A 17,251-nucleotide genomic window follows, 5' to 3' on the forward strand; every position below is an offset into this window, starting at 1 on the left:
TCCTCGGGCAGGCCATTCCACAAGGCAGGAGCCACAGTGGAGAAGGCACACGTGTGGGCAGGCGTTGACTTTTGCCTGTTTGCAGGCTGGCACCTGCAGAAGCCCCTGCTGACATGACCAGAGTTGTCGTGGCAGAGCACAGGGAGAGAGGCAGTCCCATAAACAAGAGGGGCCAAGACCATGAAGGGCTTTTACCTTAAACTGAGCTCAGTGACAAATCTGGGGAACCAGTGGAGGGTCTGTGGAATGGGAATAATGTGCATGCTCCGTCTAGCTCCTGCTAATAGTCAAGCTACCACATCCTGGGCCAGCTGGAGCTTCCAAGTTTGAGGGGAGACCAATGTACAGTGCATCAAAGTAGTCTAGCCTCGATGTTACTGTGGCATGGATCCAGGTGGCCAGGTCAGATATATCAAGGTACGGGGCCATTTTAGGGGCTAGGCTGAGTTGGAAGACAGCCTTTTTTGCCACTGCATTAACTGGCTTCTCTAGTAATAATGCTGGATCGAGTATGACTCAAAGCATTTAACGGAATGAGCAAGGGTCAATTGAAGACCCTCAGAACGATGAGTCTAGGAGTCTGCAGTATCACATCTGGCAATACCTCTGCCAGCTCATTAAGGGTGCCCACTGGGGAACTTGGTGGCTGGTAGACAAGAAGGATCTGCCTAATCTGTCTTCAGTCCCTGGTATAACGAGCATACAGTCAGTGCCAGTGATAGTTTGCACTGGAAGTCTGTGGAAGTTGAAGGACTCATGGAGGATAATAGCCATACATCTCCCTCATCCAGGTGTAAAATAGGGGCCCTTGTTTCATCAACTCTCAAGGTGCTACAGAGGTTAGACAGGCAGCGAGCATCCTTGCCATCTATGATAAATCCCACCCCCATACTTAACCTGCTCCCATTTGTACTGAGATAGTGCATTCCTCAAACATCCTTTTCCAGATAAAGATTTCTCCCAATTCCTACTAATAAAATCTCCCCCGTACCTGACAATATTGTAGTGTCAGCAAAAAGCCATGGTGTGCTAAGGTTAGAGATGTCCCGCAGGTATAGCTTTATGTTGGTACAACTCCTGGTTTCCAGATAAGTAGCTGGTATAGTTCTCTTTCTCTGTCTCACCTCCCCACTACTTGTTGCATATAGTGCCTGGGCCCTGTGCCACAGGCCTAAGCCCTTGTGGTCTCACCCTTCAGCTCACGCCAAGAGGCTCACACCTCTGGGGCGCACTATGCTTTAAATGCAGAAATACTTGGGTGAAGGAGAAGGAAGTGGGAGGGTGTAAACAGCCTCTTGTCCCCAGATCAAAGAAGACGAAGCCTCGCAGCTGCAAGCCCTCCACCCATTTAGTCAGTACTGTTCTTCTGGTGTGCACTGTGCTTTAAATATAGCAAATGCTTTGAATAATTCTATAACAATGTTCTGTAGCATTTGGATCATGATTAACTGCATTGCTCTTTATTTCATCTTCAGATGGGAAGGCAAGAGACTTAGATCTGAGTGCTCAGTCTTCTGCAGCATTGTTACAAAGCAGACTTATTAGAGAAGAGGCACTTCAGAAGAGGGCTGTAGTTGTGGTATTGTCCATGCTTAGTAAATTTCACTTGTGTATCTAAAATATTTTGAGGCAGATGTACACAGGTGACACATGGCAGCAACTGTAACTGCACCTTAATCGTTTTGTTTGAAGCTAGAGATGGGAAATTGTGGAACATAATGGAGAAGGGGTTCAAACAGAATAGATCAAGCAAAAGAGTGTCTCCAAGGAGTGTTTTAAACCATCCCTTCCATCTCAGAGTTCTTCTTCAGGTTGGTTGTTCCTAGAGGGTTGGTGGAGCAGGACAGACCCCTCTTCTGTGGTTAGGCTTAGAGGCCATCTCACTTTTCTGCTGCTGAGGCCAGGCTAGGAGCCTTCCTTTCCGGTCTTCTGAAATCTTTCCTTAGCTGCCCTCAGCTGGACTTAGGGTGAGGTTCATTCTCTCTGCAGCCAGTTCTCCGTCTCGCCCTCCTCTTGTCTCAGAACTTTTCAGGTTCATGCCCGAGGAAGGTGCCTGCTTCCAGGTGTCAAAAGAACATAGACTGCTGCTTAATAAGTGGAGGCCACTTTCATTTCCCCAGTCATGTGTTTCAATCTCTGCAGCATTCTTGTTCTGGATTATTTGCAGATTGCAGAGGGGCTCTTTAGTGTTGCTTCTTGCGCTCTAAAATTTTTATACGTGGCATTTGTTTTTCTGTCTTAAAGGTGGTAATGAAACATAATGCTGTGATAGAGCATTTGAAACAGAAAAAAACATTGACCCCTGCTGAACGAGAAGAAAATCAGAGGTAAGGCAGATTTTTATCGATTAGATGTCAAATGTACTCGCTGCCTTTGTCGGCATTTTTTCTTCCGATAGCATTTTGTTGATCTAGATGTTACTGCCACTATCCAAGGAAATAAGAGCCCACACAACTGGCCTGTTTGTGTGTCAGATGTTCTGTTTGCAAATAAACAGCTGCTGTGGTGGCTGACATGGTTCAGCATCTCTAATGCTAATGGGCAGCAACTGGCTGCATTTGTTAGGAAAGCAGTACTCTGATGGGTAGATGGAGTGTGGGAGGAATGGCAAACGATAAGGGGAAGAAACTATATTTTCCTGGTCGTATTACTCCCTGCTAACTATTTTGCTGATTTTAATGTCATAGTAAAAAGCGGGAGCTTTTTGTTCATCGTCGTGACTTCTTTGCAGGCCCACATTTAGGCTGTGTGTTTGCAGGCCAGCCACAGAAGAGATTTCCAAAACTTCTAGTAGACTAGGAGTGCCCCTTCTTCCTCTGGCGCTTTGCCGCCCAAACGATCACATGACCAGGAGGAGGAGCACTACTCCCTCACTTCTTATTTTGCTGCTGCATAGAGGCTCTCCAGTGCTGCTCTGTGTTTTTTCCTCACCTCACTCTTGAGGCTGACACTTCTTTCTCTCAAGGGTTTTTTTTTGTCCTCAATGGTCATTCTAATGGAAGAATTAACTACATTTAAAGAAGAAATGTTTCTGGATTTCCACTGTGTCATTATGGCTCAAAAGGGGCATCCTCGGGATTGTGCCGACTGTGGCTTTAAATGGTGCTGATAAACACCCATTCTCTGTGCCTTTTCTGCCTAGGGGTTCACACAGCAGAGCTGCCTGCTCTTTCTTTCACTAATTTACCCCAAAGGCATGATTTGATAGAGCTGGACTCAAAATAGCTCTTTTTCAAAGGCTTTGGCTGCTCACCAGCCTGAATAAAGGCACCTTCTCCCTCCTTGGCTTTGTCAGCTCTGAAGGGAGAAACCTGGAGGTGTTGCCTGACAGAGCCTCCCATTCAGAATGGCTCTTTTCTAAGGCTTTGGCTGTGGCCTGCCTGATGGAAGGAATCCCTCCTCCTCCCTGGCTTCTCTCAAATCCGACCAGAAGCCTGGAAATGTGGCCTGATGGAAGTCTCTTTTAAAGGCTTAGCTACCTGTGACTGAAGGAATCCTTTCCTGTGTGCCCTCAGTTTCAAGGTGAAATCCTTGGTGGGGGCCATGGCTCAGATGATAGAACATCTGCTTGGCATGCCAGAAGGTCCCAGGTCCAATCCCTGGCAACCCCAGTTCAAAGGACCAGACAATGGGTGATGTAAAAGACCTCTCCCTAAGACCCTGGAGAGCTGCTGCCAGTCTGAGTAGACATAACGGAACTTGATGGACCAAGGGTCTGATTCAGTAGAAGGCAGCTTCATGTATTCATGTGTGAAATGTGGGTTAACAGCCTTGCAATTTTCAGTGACTCTCTGTGAAAGGTGTTACATATCCAGAAGGGTATTGTGCCTTTTAGTTGGGGTTGCTTGGACCTCTTCAGTCCCTGTAGTTTTGGGAGATTAGCTGAAATGGGTAGAGTTTCCTGTTCTTGTTAGTTGTGTTCTGAGACAAGAGACTAGGTATGCGTAAGGCCTGCTGAGCTTCATTTTACCATTCACTCTGTTGGTCAGTGTTCCCTCTAAGCTGAGTTAGTGTGAGGTAGCTCACAGTTTTTTAGCCTCCGGCTCACACTTTTTTGCCTTAGCACAGGAAGAATGGCTCCAGAGCATACTAATGTATGCAGTAGCCAAGTCACTCGCTCACACCTTTAATGCCAGTAGCTCACAAAGTAGAATTTTTGCTCACAAGACTCCACAGCTTAGAGGGAGCATCGGTTGGGACTGCCTCGGTTTCAGGGTCAGAACTGATTCTTTTTTTATCTTGGCCCAAATCCCTCTTGCTAATGCTGAAGGCTGGCATAGTGACACAGCAGCCTCGATCTACCACCTTGCTGAAGTCTCTCAGCATTGAAACTTAATTCTAAGGGGCTTTCGTTGCAAGGCTTGCTATTTCCATCTCTATGGGGAACTCAGAAGTGATCACTAAGTATGCTTTTTGGAGGCAAGCCTGAGCAGTTCACTTCTCAGTTCCATGGTAGCCTTCGCAACTTTCAGTGATAGTCTGGGACTCCTTCGCTGCTACTGTTTCCAATATCAGTGATAAACCTGCACCTCTAAACCCAGTCTTTTTGTAGTTAATTTTCCCCTGTTGGTTTCCTGTATGCCCACACTCCCTTCTTCCTACCAGGGAATGGCACTGCCTCTCCCCAGGGTTCTCAGTCTCACTGCTGCTTCTGGGAGAGAGCTCTTATTTTAGCTGGATTCAGGCTGTCTCTGGAGTCAGTCTGATGTGACACCATTTGTAGCAAAGGCCAGTGTGGTTATAGTGATTAGAGCATTGGTCTGGGACCCAGGCTCAGATGCCGTTCTGTCTGAAAACTTTCTTACGACCTTAGGCCCATCGCATTCTCTCAACCTGTCCTGTCTCTCAGGGTTCTGGTGAGGATGGAATGGAAAAGTATAAAATGTTATAAGCCACTTTGAGTCCCTACTGGGGAGTAAGATGGGGTACAGGTAAGCTCCATGCCTATCTTTTAAATAGACATCATGTTTCTACTCAAAAAAGCTGCCCCATGGGACAGTCTTTGACATGCAAACTCTCTATTGTTGCTGATAGCCCATATCACATCTCTAATTCAGCCACTGCGGAGTGTGAATGCAGTAAACTGTTATCCTAGACGGGAAGAGGAATTTCTCTGCCCCACTTTAAGTTGTGAATCAACAGGTTATTATGGCCCCTTTTACTATCCCCTTTGAAGGGAGCTTGACACCATATCACAGCCTAAAGTTTGCACTTTAGTGCAAACACGCCACGGTAATCATGGAATGCACTGTAATTTTGTTTTCCTTGACTAATGGGGACCAAATCCCAGATACTCTTGATTGGAGGCCTGGGCTATTTGTATTTGGCCTTACCCCACAGTGGGACATTCTGGGCCCTGTCCTTTTTTACTCTTTTCCTGACAGTGACTCCTGTCATTGGGGAATGCCCTTCTAATCCCTCAGCAAGGTAGTCTGTATTTATGTTTTTTCTCCAGCTGTTTTGCTGTGCAGATTGCTCTGTAAGCTGCACAAGGTTCATTTATGGTGCATGCTGTCCATACTTTCCTTGGCCACATCACATCTTTTTCACTGTGTTCGTTGTTATGGTGCTGATCTGCTTATTCTCATTCCCACTGATGACTTTGGTAGATTTGATTAGCTCCTTTCCTGCATTTTAGCAGTAGCCTCAGATTTTTCTGAGTGGCAAGCACCTGTCAGGGTTCACGAATTCAACGTAGTCACTCTTATAGAAAGGGTAACTTTTATTGATAGACATAAATCACTGAACAGCTTCTCTGTTCAGAATAACCAGAAACCCCAGGGAGGGGAAGCATAAAGCAAATTCAAAATGGTTACAGCCAATGGTTATAATTCCCGCTCGAGCCAAAAGCCTCTTTTGCGCGGCTATTTTCCTGGGATACAAACGGCCAGGTTGTTTTTACTACAAAGCAGTTCTCACAGTTTCATCTCATTAAACTGAAGCACAGAGGATTCCAGTCCAACACCTGTGACCTTGAGATAGATAACAGAGCATAATAACTTCTAACAAGCAGGCAGTGTTTAGGCATGCGCATGAATGCAGAAGCACTGACCAGTGAGGGGGGGGGGGAGACATCAAGTGCATTATAATTGACAGCATACAGAAAACATGATCAGAACCCAAAATATCAAATGGCAGCTTGCTGACAGCACCCCTCATTCACTACCATATCTTGCACCTCTAAGTGGAAAGGAGTCTCTACTGAGTCTGTAAGAAGGCTTGAAGAAGAAGAAAAGTTGGTTTTTATATCCTGCTTTTCTGTACCTTAAGGAGTCTCAAAGCATCTTATAATCTCCTTCCCTCCCTCTCCGCACAACAGATACTCTGTGAGGTGGGCAGAGGTCATTTCGGGGGGGATCGCGGGGGATCACAGTTCCCCCGGGTGAGGTACGGGGGGCGGGGCACATGATGAAGCCCCTCCCCCTGCTTGCAGTGGAGCTGCAAGGCCGGCGGGTGCGGCCGGGACCGTTGGGGGTGGGGGGTGTGGCCTTATGACACACTTCCGGTGATGTCAGGGGGTGTGGCATATGCTAATGAGTTATGCTAATGAGTTCCCCTAGCTCTTTTTCTACAAAACGACCCCTGGGTGGGTAGGGTTGAGAGAGTTCTGAAAGAGCTGTGACTGAACCAAGGTTACCCAGCAGGCTTCATGTGGAGGAGTGAGGAATCAAACCTGGTTCTTCAGATCAGAATCCATCACTCTTAACCATTACACCATGCTGGCCCTCCAGTGTTGTTGTTGTTGATGATGTTTTTCAGTCACACAGTCGAGTCCAACTCTTCGTGACCCCATGGACCATATCACGCCAGGCCCTCCAGTGTGGACCCTGCTTATTGTGCTGGTGATTATGTTTTTACCAGTGGTTGGGACTCAAACTCTCTAAACTTTCGTTTTCCTTATTGGATTTCTAAAGGTATTACTAACAGAGGTCTAACCCTCTTATTTGATTATTATTTTTTTGCACTTACCTGGTGCTTGGTATAGAATAGGGTTTTTTTTAGTATGCAGCACTTCCAACTGTAGAGGGTTCTAACCTCTGCCTCCTCCATTCATGAAGCTTCACAAGGTTAGGGTGTCTGATGCCCTGGCTGGGATCCCCTACTGGGGATTGTATTGTAGTCCTCACGTCACACAACACTATCTTTACACTTGTTTCTGACACCAAACATCTATGTACTTTTTACATTCCCTGAGTGTGGTTTTTCTTGAGTTTTAATCCTATTTTTTGTGAGTAGTTGTGTGTGTGTGTGTGTGTGTGTGTTCATCCCCTCGCGAGCCCAGAAGTCATGGCTGACTTCTGGCAACCCCTAGTGGTGCTTGGACATTTCAGAGAAGTAGCTTGCTATTGCCTTCCCCTGCATCCTGGCCCTGGTATTCCTTGGAGGTCTTCCATCCAAGTACTTGCCAGGGTTGGCCCTGCTTAGCTTCTGAGAGCTGACAAGATCGAGTTTGCCTGGGCTATCCAGGTTAGGGCACTTTTCTTGGGTTTTAGCGGGCTAAGGATCCAACACTACCTTGTATTGATCACTCAGGCTCCAAAAATGGCTCATCAGTGTCCTCGCATAACCCATTCTCATGGCTTGATAGAAGCTATCAAACTCTGTCTTGAGTGCATGGCTGCTCAGTGCCACTTTACATATCAGAGCTCTCTCCAATGGAGTGCTGTTTTTCTTTGCCATGTTCCTGCGTGTATTTCTGTTGGGACACTTGTCGAGTGCTCCCTGCTCCTTTATAAGACAGTTCTGGGTGTCAGTATGTCAATATAGGACACTAAACAACTGTTGGGAAGGCAGTCCTCCATGGTCCCTTTGAGAGATTCAGAGCCACCACCTCCTTCACTCAGTGAACTTGCTAATCTCCCAATGTGGGACTGCAAAGAAGCCACGAAGATGAAAATAAGGTTATCCTTACCTGTAACTGTTGTTCATCGACTGGTCTTCTGTGCAGCCACACTTCCCCCTTTCCTGCCCCTCTGTGAACTCTCTGGAACCTTAGTTTCTTGGGGTCTCAAGTGGCAGCATGGGGCGAACTGAGGGAGTAGTGTCCCTCCTCCTAGTCGTGTGATCTTTTTGGTGGGAAAGCACCAGAGGGAGGAGGGGAATGCCTAGTCCAGTAGAAAGTGTTGGAAATCTTTTCCACGATTGGCCTGCACACACACACAGTCCCAATGCATGCCTGTACAGAAGACCACTTGAATATTTACAGGTAAGTGCAACCCTGTTAACTCTTTTCCAAGCCGTACCTCTCGTTTTCCATAAGAGTTTCTTCAGTAAATAAATGAAATCAATGTTCAGCCACTTCTCAAACACCTTCTTCCTTCTGTTGCACCGTATTTCGCTGCACATTCACGTATGGCTTTCATCCTCTCTTCCATGCCGTAGTATTTTTAAGTATTCTGGGAGATGGGGACGGTAGAAAGAAAAGAGCATGGTCTTTCATGTGATGCAGCAACCTTGCTGAAGCCAAGCAAGTACTCCTTCCGCTCAGTGCTTTAGCCCCAATATTGAAGCCATGTTTGTCTGCCTTTAATTATAAAATGTGGTTAACATTGTCTTTCTACTTCTTGATTGCTTCACAATAATATCCTTTGTATTTCTTCTCCAGAATGATAGTGTGCAACCAGGTAATGAAATATATTCTAGATAAGATAGATAAAGAAGAAAAACAGGCAGCTAAGAAACGAAAACGGGAAGAGAGTGTGGAACAAAAGCGTAGTAAACAGAATGCTACCAAACTCTCAGCTCTGCTCTTTAAACATAAGGAACAACTTAAAGCTGAAATATTGAAGAAGCGAGCACTTTTAGATAAAGACCTACAAATCGAAGTGCAGGTAAAATTCTCATCTTTACTGAGTTATATTTTAGAGACTTGGCTCATTGTTTTTATAGCTTGTTGCTTTAAGTCTACAAGACAAAGAGTTTTCACCACTTCTCTGTGTCTCCCTTTTCATCTATTACTTTGGGTTGGTGGACCAAAAACACTGGTTTCCTTTAAATTAATTTTCATATAATTGTAATCTTAATTTGGTTGTACCAGGTGGGTTTAATACAGTCGGAATTTCATCCTTATCACAAAGCATGATAGTGATTAGGTGATGGTAAATGATTCAAATGTTTGTGAAATGGTGACCGTTTGTTCCTTAGCGATCTTACAGTGTTTTGGTATGGGATAATTAAAATACTCAGCAGGTTTTTGTTTCTTGAAAAAAACTGTTATTTACCAAGCCAGATGCCTTTTTTCCTTTGCTCTGAGAGTGAAATTTTAAAATTCTGTGCACTTGTTTTGCAGCCTCCTATACAATTAGAATGGTGTGATTGAACTATCATTTTTGTAGATTCAGGTGGGTAGCTGTGTTGGCATGAAGCCACAGTACAAAGTTTGAGTCCAGTGGCCCCTTTCAGACCACAAAGTTATATTCAAGGTATAGAGTGTTGGATTAGGACTGGAGAGACTTGGGTCCTGATTGTATCACCAGGGAACTTTTGTTCAGTCTCTCAGCCTAACTTAACTCACAGGGTTGCTGCCCTGAGCTCCTTGGAGGAACAAAGGGATAAAAATTGAATAGATTGAGCTTCAGTAATAGGGTTGGCATTGGGTTAAAATTGGTATTTTGAGAATGGGTCTTATAAAGTCTTCAGGTCTCAGAAACAAAGGGTCGGTATTATAAAAAATTTAACATATTAAATATGACAACACAGGGCTATCTGTAGTCTGAGCATATTAATGGATTTGGCAAATCTGTTTTGAGTGGTGTAGATTCTACATTAAATTAATTCTATATTAATTTGTTGGTGGTTTGTGTGTGATCACATTGCGTCGTGTCTTGGATTTCATGTTTACCTTGTTCTTTTCATTTGAAATAAGCTGATCAGCTTTCACTTACTTTAGAAATTCCCTTGTGTTACAAGAATTACACACAGTAGGAAGTTCACAACATTTGATTTTAAACCACCCTATTACAATCCAGTTGGCTGCTTCCATACATTTTACATAACTGGGTTTCATACAGATGTAATGGTGTAATAAAGATGGACCTCATGGCTCAATTTTCTGCTTTGTTTTTCTTAGGAAGAGCTAAAGAAAGACCTGGCAAAAATTAAGAAAGAAAAAGAAAGGGCCCAGGCAGTGGCTGCAGCTGCTGCCACACCTCCTCCTCCTCCCCCTCCTCCTCCACCGCCACCTCCTCCACCTCCTCCACCGCCACCACCACACACTGCCAGTGTTTCATCAACAGCCACAGTCACAACTTCCATTTCATCTCACAAGAGAAAACGAGAGGAGGAGAAGGAGTCTTCATCTTCAAAATCTAAGAAAAAGAAAATGATTTCTACTACCTCAAAGGAATCCAAGAAGGACACGAAACTTTACTGCATCTGCAAGACGCCTTATGATGAATCTAAGTGAGTGGTGCATGTTGAAAGTCCATATCATGCTTTAGTTTAGCTGTAGTAAATTTAGTTGCCTAACTTTAGTTTAGTGGTGGAGACAGCTAAAAGAAGTGGGGTTGGAAGTTCTAGGTATCAGAAGCTTATACACTAAGAAGTTACTGAAGATTTAAATATTTAGGATTCTGTTTTTCAATGCCAGTCTATTACCTTTTGTGATTCACATCTTATCCATTTGCATGTTTCCATTGTATGGCCTCTCTCACAGTGCACATCTTTTATTTTGCTTCTATTATTTCCTTTGTCTTTTTACCTCTGCTTCAGAAACAAGGAGCTATTGGCTAGTCTTTTCTTCCGTTAGGCTGTGTGCATCCCTGGAAGATACTTGTTTGTTGTATTTTTGCATTTAGCAAATAAGCATTTATTCTGTAATCTGCAGTGGAGATTCCAAGTTACTGTACATTTTGTTCATTATTGCAAGTAATTTCTTTGTGTTATTAAATTTTTTAATTTGGTCTTTTTTAAGCCAAATATTTTAGGTACATCAAGGTACTTAACAGAATAAACTACAGTTAACTCTAAAAAGATTTTATTCTAATAATAATAATTATTGTACAAGTAGTTGGAAAACATTAGTCTTTTTTTGAAGAATTGCTTGATAGCTTGGAAATATTTTTTGACTTGTAGTCAAATACTTGGGATTTGGGAACCCAAGTATTAAATGTTATCTGAACATTCCTTTTAGTGAAGGTGTGCTTCATTCACAAAATTTACTTTTAGTAAGAATTCAGAATTTACACTTCACTTCGATACTGTGGTCATAGCTGAAGTGTTCATTTATGCCTCTTAAATTGCTTGTTCAGCACTAATTTCTATATAGGAAAGTTATAAACTGCTGATGGCTATAGCATATTTATGGATGGGAGATACCCATATTAGTCTGCCATTCTTAAACTATATTTTATAGAGGACTTTACCAATACACATACATTTCTGTTGTATATAATTGTGTTCTGCAGCCTCTTTGGTTGTTACTATATTGAACACTGTTTAGAACCTGTTTTACAGCAGGATTTTTTCATGGATTTTAGTAAGTGTCAACATTAAATGCTGATAGCTGTGTTCTAGCAGAGTGAACAAACAAGCTTTTTACTGAGGTACAGAAGATAGGTCCTAACATTGTGATTCAGTCTAACTTTTCTTTATAACAAAACTAGGGTTGCCAAATGTGGATCGTCCGGGAGCGGGGGGGCTCCCGGACGATCCCGGGTGCGTGCGCAGCGTGCACGTCACCCGGAAGTGACATCGCACGCTGGGGGCGGGGCCACGCTTCCGGGTGACGCGCACGCGGGGGTGGGGTTTCCCCCGGGCCCCGATTCCGGCGCGCCGGGAATCGGGGCTCCGAAACGGGGGATTCCCCGCCCCCCGGCTGCATTTGGCAGCCCTAAACAAAACACAGTATAGGAAAACTGTGCAGTTTAAGTAATAGATTTGAAATTAATTTCACCGCTTGGAAGGAAAGACAGTAACATTGGGCATAATCTAGTAGGCTCTTCCCTTGTACACCTTCCATTTGTTTTAAATAGATTTGTCTATGAGTGAATGGATTAATTACTTTTTATATATACATATTTTCAGAGGTCATTTCAGGGGGGAACGCGGGGGAACGCAGTTCCCCCGGGTGAGGTGCAGGGGCGGGGCACATGACAAAGCCCCGCCCCCTGCTTCCGGCTGCCCTGCTTCCAGCCCTCATTCAGCCAGGAGGAGGCAGGAGAAGAGGGAGGGTAAGTTTCTTTCCCCCCGCCTCTCTCCACCCCTGCCTGCCTGGGGCCAGGGAGGGCCTTGGCGGGGCTTCCTTGCACTCCCACCAGCCTTGCAGGTCCACCGTCGGGCCCCTGATGTCAGGGGGTGTGGCATATGCTAATGAGTTATGCTAATGAGTTCCCCTAGCTCTTTTTCTACGAAATGATCCCTGCATATTTTAAATACAGTGATATAAGAGATAAGAGAAGGGTATTTATTCTTCAGTTCTCTACTCTCAAATAGTTTCTAAGGAGGTCAGATAATGTTCAGATTATAAATTGGTGGCTTGGATCCAGCGATGTGCAAGTGGATATATAATCGGACTTAGTGCAGTTCCGCTTGTACAAGATCTTGTGCAACACCTAGTGGTTTCCTCCCTATGTAATATAGAATGCATAAACACCTGCCAATTGGCTCATGTCCTATTCATTAGTTGCAAAGAGGGACCTAATTTTTGGTAGTTGGTTCAATAAGTCATTGATAAATTCGTTGGTGTTTGACAGGTTGCTTCACTGTGTTCCTTCTTAACCATGCAGTGCAGTTGGTTTTTTCAACATGCATGTTCTCACACTGTGAATGCCTGACAGACAGGTGCTTCAGATCTCTTACTTTGCTATGCTTCAGATTTCCTCAAATCCAGCAGTTTTGGATGTGGGGTTAGATTAGAAACTCAGCTAGGGATGGGGTTCTAATCCACCCTCCAGTCATTGTGGGGGGGGGGTAGATTCAGATCTAGACAATTTTTAAAGGAATCCTCATGGATCCATAGAATTTTTACACTGAAACAAAACAACCATTGTATTGCAGCTCATGTCTTGGTCTATAGGCAGCACCAGAAAAAATGTCAACGCACTGCACAATAAAATAAAAAGCATGGATCCAGTGCTTTATGCTCACTAAGAGTGGGTTTCTAATCCCCCCCCCCTTTAGCATGTTTGGGGAAGGCTGGAATACAACTGAGATCTGAACCCTCTGATCTCTAACTTTGCCATTTTCAGCCTTCCCCAAACACAGAAAAGGTGGGGGGTGGATTAGGAAGCCACCCCTAGTTTCACCCCCCAAGATGCTCATGGCCGCTGATTTATTTGAATCTGCTGCATCTTTGCGCACGTGCAGTTTTCTGAAAACCCAAAGCAAACCAGTTTGGTCAGTGTTTGTGGCTGTTCAGTATGAACTGAGTACATTGTGTCCGATCGATACTTTTGAATATGGTGCATTCAACTGTTGAACGTGTTTGGTGAAATTCACAACATCCCTAATATAGTATAGCACCCAGAAATTGTTTGCACAAGACCTTGCGCAAGCGGAAACGTAAGTGAGCATACAGTAAGATTGGTGGTAGAAATTGACGAGATCAAGGTAGCCTGGGCCATCCAGGTCAGAGCTATAAGACTAACTTAGTGCAAATAGCTACTGCTGCCTCTTTCTTGCACAAGAGCTCCAGCACAAGTAGAAATTTTGCACTGGATCCTGCACATTATATTTAGCTACGTTACTGTATCATGTTGGTGTAATGTTTTTAGTTTCATGAGATGAAAGTATGTTAATAACATCATACTGCATTCTAGAAATGTTATCGGATAGAACCGTGCTCTGTGTAAAACTCTGAGAAGGTGGCCCAGGACTCTGGCATGCAGGGCAAGCCTATAGGAATCAAAGTGATGTTCTTTGTATTTAAATTTTTGAGGGACAGTAAGACAGGCAAATCAATCAAGCCAAATTGTATTGCCATTAGCAGTTACTGGCTTTGCTCAGGCATATTGACAAAGTAGGCTTTGCTATCCGAACCATGGTTTAATCCTGGCTTGGAGGGCAGGAATCAAGATGCAGATTGTGGTTTGGGGGTAATGACAATGTACAGCTTGCCATAGAAGTGTTTCAAGTACTTAAAGATGAAGAGAGGTATTTGGGGGGGTATATTTTGGCATCCCAGAAGTATCCAGGTTTTCAAGTGAAAACCAACCCCCCCCCCGAAAAAATCAGGAATTACTGGTAGATCCAAAAACGGAGGAGAGAGGTGGGAGCAGATTGGTCCCACCTCTCAGCTGTTTGTCAGGCTTCTACTGCAGTCCCTTTAAAGTGTTTGGGTTTAGCAGTGTTTGGGGTTAGAATCAACCACTCTACAGGTGGATTAATTTAAAAAGTCAATTAAAATGCTATGGAAAAGTAGAGTAGTGAACTGGAGGTCACCCTGAGGATGTATTCCATCAGCCAGGTTCATCTCTCCGCCATAATTCTGCTGGTCATAAAGGTGGATCCTATGATCCACGGATGGACTGGAACTTGTGAAACAGAACTTTCTCACCTCCCGTTGTACCTCCCTTGCCCTCAAAATGCTACCCCTGGTATTCAGGGGCTCCCAGGAATACCACTGGGTGTAGTGGTGGAAGCTACAGTGAAAGAAGGAAATAATCAAGAATTGCTAACCCTCCCACGAATTGGTCTTGTGCCAGCAAAAATTCCTAGTATCTAACTCACAGTTTTGATAGATTTGAAAGCTTATGGCTTTGCGAGGTTGTTGATGGAATTGAAGTTTTTCTTTAAACTTTGTGGCCTGTCACATATTTGTTGTCAGAATAGATATTCTGAAAGCAGTGGTTTACATTTTTCAGTTTAAGGTGTCACATTCCATTTTTTTCAGGCAGAAATTTACAGTTTACATCCACTTGTCCCATTTTCCTTCATGTCATGTTATACCAATATGTATTTTACACATGGCTGGTATGCATGCTCCTTTTAGTGTACCTGTAATTTCTAGTTGTATGTGCGCTTTGCTTGTTTTTAAAACTGAAAGCTACATTTTCAAATCTTAAGAACTGCCACTGTGTTCAAGTGTCAGCTACAGTTTTGAAAATGTAGGCCTTTTTCTTTGGCCTTGTTTTTGTGCATTCACAGTGGAGACATTTGCATTTTTCAGACTTAAGTGCATATTGATTGACAAAAAAGGCACCATAGAACTATGCACACTACATCAGTATCAGATGTTAGCTTTAGAAGCATAGCTAGGTTGGGAAATTAAGTCAGACAGTTTCAGAGAAAAGGTTAGCAAGTGCCATGCCATTTGAAATGACAATTACATTGTCATTTTCATTGTGAATACTTTTAGGTTCTATATTGGCTGTGATCTTTGTACTAACTGGTATCATGGAGAATGTGTTGGCATCACAGAAAAGGAGGCTAAGAAAATGGATGTGTACATCTGTAATGATTGTAAACGGGCACAAGAGGGCAGCAGTGAGGAATTGTACTGTATCTGCAGAACACCTTATGATGAGTCACAGTGAGTTCTGACAAGAACCTCTTATTGAATATTTAGGTAGCAAACTGCTCTGAGTTTGTTTCTTGAACAAAAAAAATTATTGTTCCACATGTTGTATCTAGTGATGTGACTTTTGAAAAGAAAGTAATCTCTGAAATGTTGCTCTGAATCATGTATGCTTAATACACATGGAAAAGGCGGCTTTATTGTTAATAAGACATCATGATATTTAAAGAAGGCTACTTCACTGACCTGTTGCAACAAGGTTCTGACAAAATACCATCAGTGGCTGAAGTTCCTAATTTATTGCATTCAATGTTGTGTTTGATTTAGACTAGAGAAGTGGTTATAATAAGAGATATCTGGGTAGTATTGAGAAGTCTGTTATGTGTACTTTCTTTCATAAAATATTGCAGGGTTCTTTGCTCTAAATTTCTACAAACATATGAAAAACAATTAAACAGAGTGGAAAAGAAACATGTGATAACAGTTCTAATTGCAAAATGGTTGCTTTTTAAACTCTATTTTGTTCCTTTTAGCTTCAGAATTGCTTATGGCTGAAGAGAATTAATTTGCTTGAAATTAATTATCATTGAGAATGGTGATACTGGCAAATTTACTTCACAATATTGTTTATTTTTTTGTTCATAAATGGACAGCTTAGTTAATATGTGCTAAATTTAAGTAACGTTTAAATGTAATACAGTTATTCTTTAAAGCAAGTGGAAGACTTTCATGCAAAAGAAAGGATATTAAACAGCTTTCTTTGGAATCTTACAGATTTTACATTGGCTGTGACCGATGTCAGAACTGGTATCACGGGCGCTGCGTTGGTATTTTGCAAAGTGAGGCAGATCTCATTGATGAGTATGTCTGTCCACAGTGTCAGTCAACTGAGGATGCCATGACTGTACTCAGTCCCTTGACAGATAAAGATTATGAGGGGCTGAAGAGAGTCCTACGTTCATTACAGGTAAGAATAAGCACAGGCTTTGTACTGTGATTGTAATAGAATCTGATTGGGTTTTGAAGGTGAAAGGCATGCCTGAAAGAGGCTGACAAATACCTCCTTCTGAAATCAGAACAGTCTTCTTCACAAAGCTGTCCAGAACTTTTGAAAACATGGAAATACATGCAATACCTACTTCCTTATCATGGTTAAATTTATTTTACTGCTTTAACAACATTAAAGGCATCATTTATAACAAACTGTATAAAGTTGTACTATTTGGCACATTTATTAAATTTAAAAGGATAACTGCCTTTTTTTGGCAAGCAAACTTGCAAATATACCCAGTATTAGGGAGATAAAGATGCATACTGCTTCCTTGGCACATGTATCTTAATTTTTGTCATATGAGAGGTAGGAAGCAATAAAAGTTAAACATAGTGAACACATTTTATAGTAAACAGAAGTAGGTATGTTTGGATGAAAAGAGTTCCATATAGTCATCTTGGGGCTGGCAGCATATTTGGCTATTAAGGTAAATTTTATAGCATTGAAAACAATTCTTCAGCAGTGTATTATCATAATGCATATTAATTGTGGACAGCATTAGTCATATTTAAACAATAAATATGTGCTCAGAAATACCTTGTATATGTCTACATAGGAAAACGAAAGACAATCCAGTGGTACGTGAAAGGCTAACTTAAACATTTATTCCAGTCAAGCCAGAGGATTCATTAAGTGTACATCCATAGCAGTCATCTATACTTGAAGTTACAAACAAGAGAAGGGTAGGAGTGGTGAGGTGTTAGCAAACAGAAGTCAGTTTACAGATGTTTCTGCTGGAATAAAGG

General features: G+C 42.9%; 1 protein-coding gene across 1 annotated transcript in view; it reads left to right on the forward strand.

The window, feature by feature from the left end:
- The window catches only part of BPTF (bromodomain PHD finger transcription factor), a 122,461-nt gene that overhangs the window by 96,079 nt on the left and 9,131 nt on the right, over positions 1-17,251 (forward strand). Inside the window, exons 27-31 of the mRNA XM_015423639.1 lie at positions 2,245-2,327; positions 8,606-8,831; positions 10,070-10,401; positions 15,296-15,469; positions 16,229-16,421. Coding sequence (XP_015279125.1) covers positions 2,245-2,327; positions 8,606-8,831; positions 10,070-10,401; positions 15,296-15,469; positions 16,229-16,421 — 1,008 coding nt within the window. The remainder of the gene's footprint in view (positions 1-2,244; positions 2,328-8,605; positions 8,832-10,069; positions 10,402-15,295; positions 15,470-16,228; positions 16,422-17,251) is intronic.

Source organism: Gekko japonicus, unplaced genomic scaffold (assembly GCF_001447785.1).
Source record: "Gekko japonicus isolate JY-2015 unplaced genomic scaffold, Gekko_japonicus_V1.1 scaffold33, whole genome shotgun sequence".
Classification (NCBI taxonomy): domain Eukaryota; kingdom Metazoa; phylum Chordata; class Lepidosauria; order Squamata; family Gekkonidae; genus Gekko; species Gekko japonicus.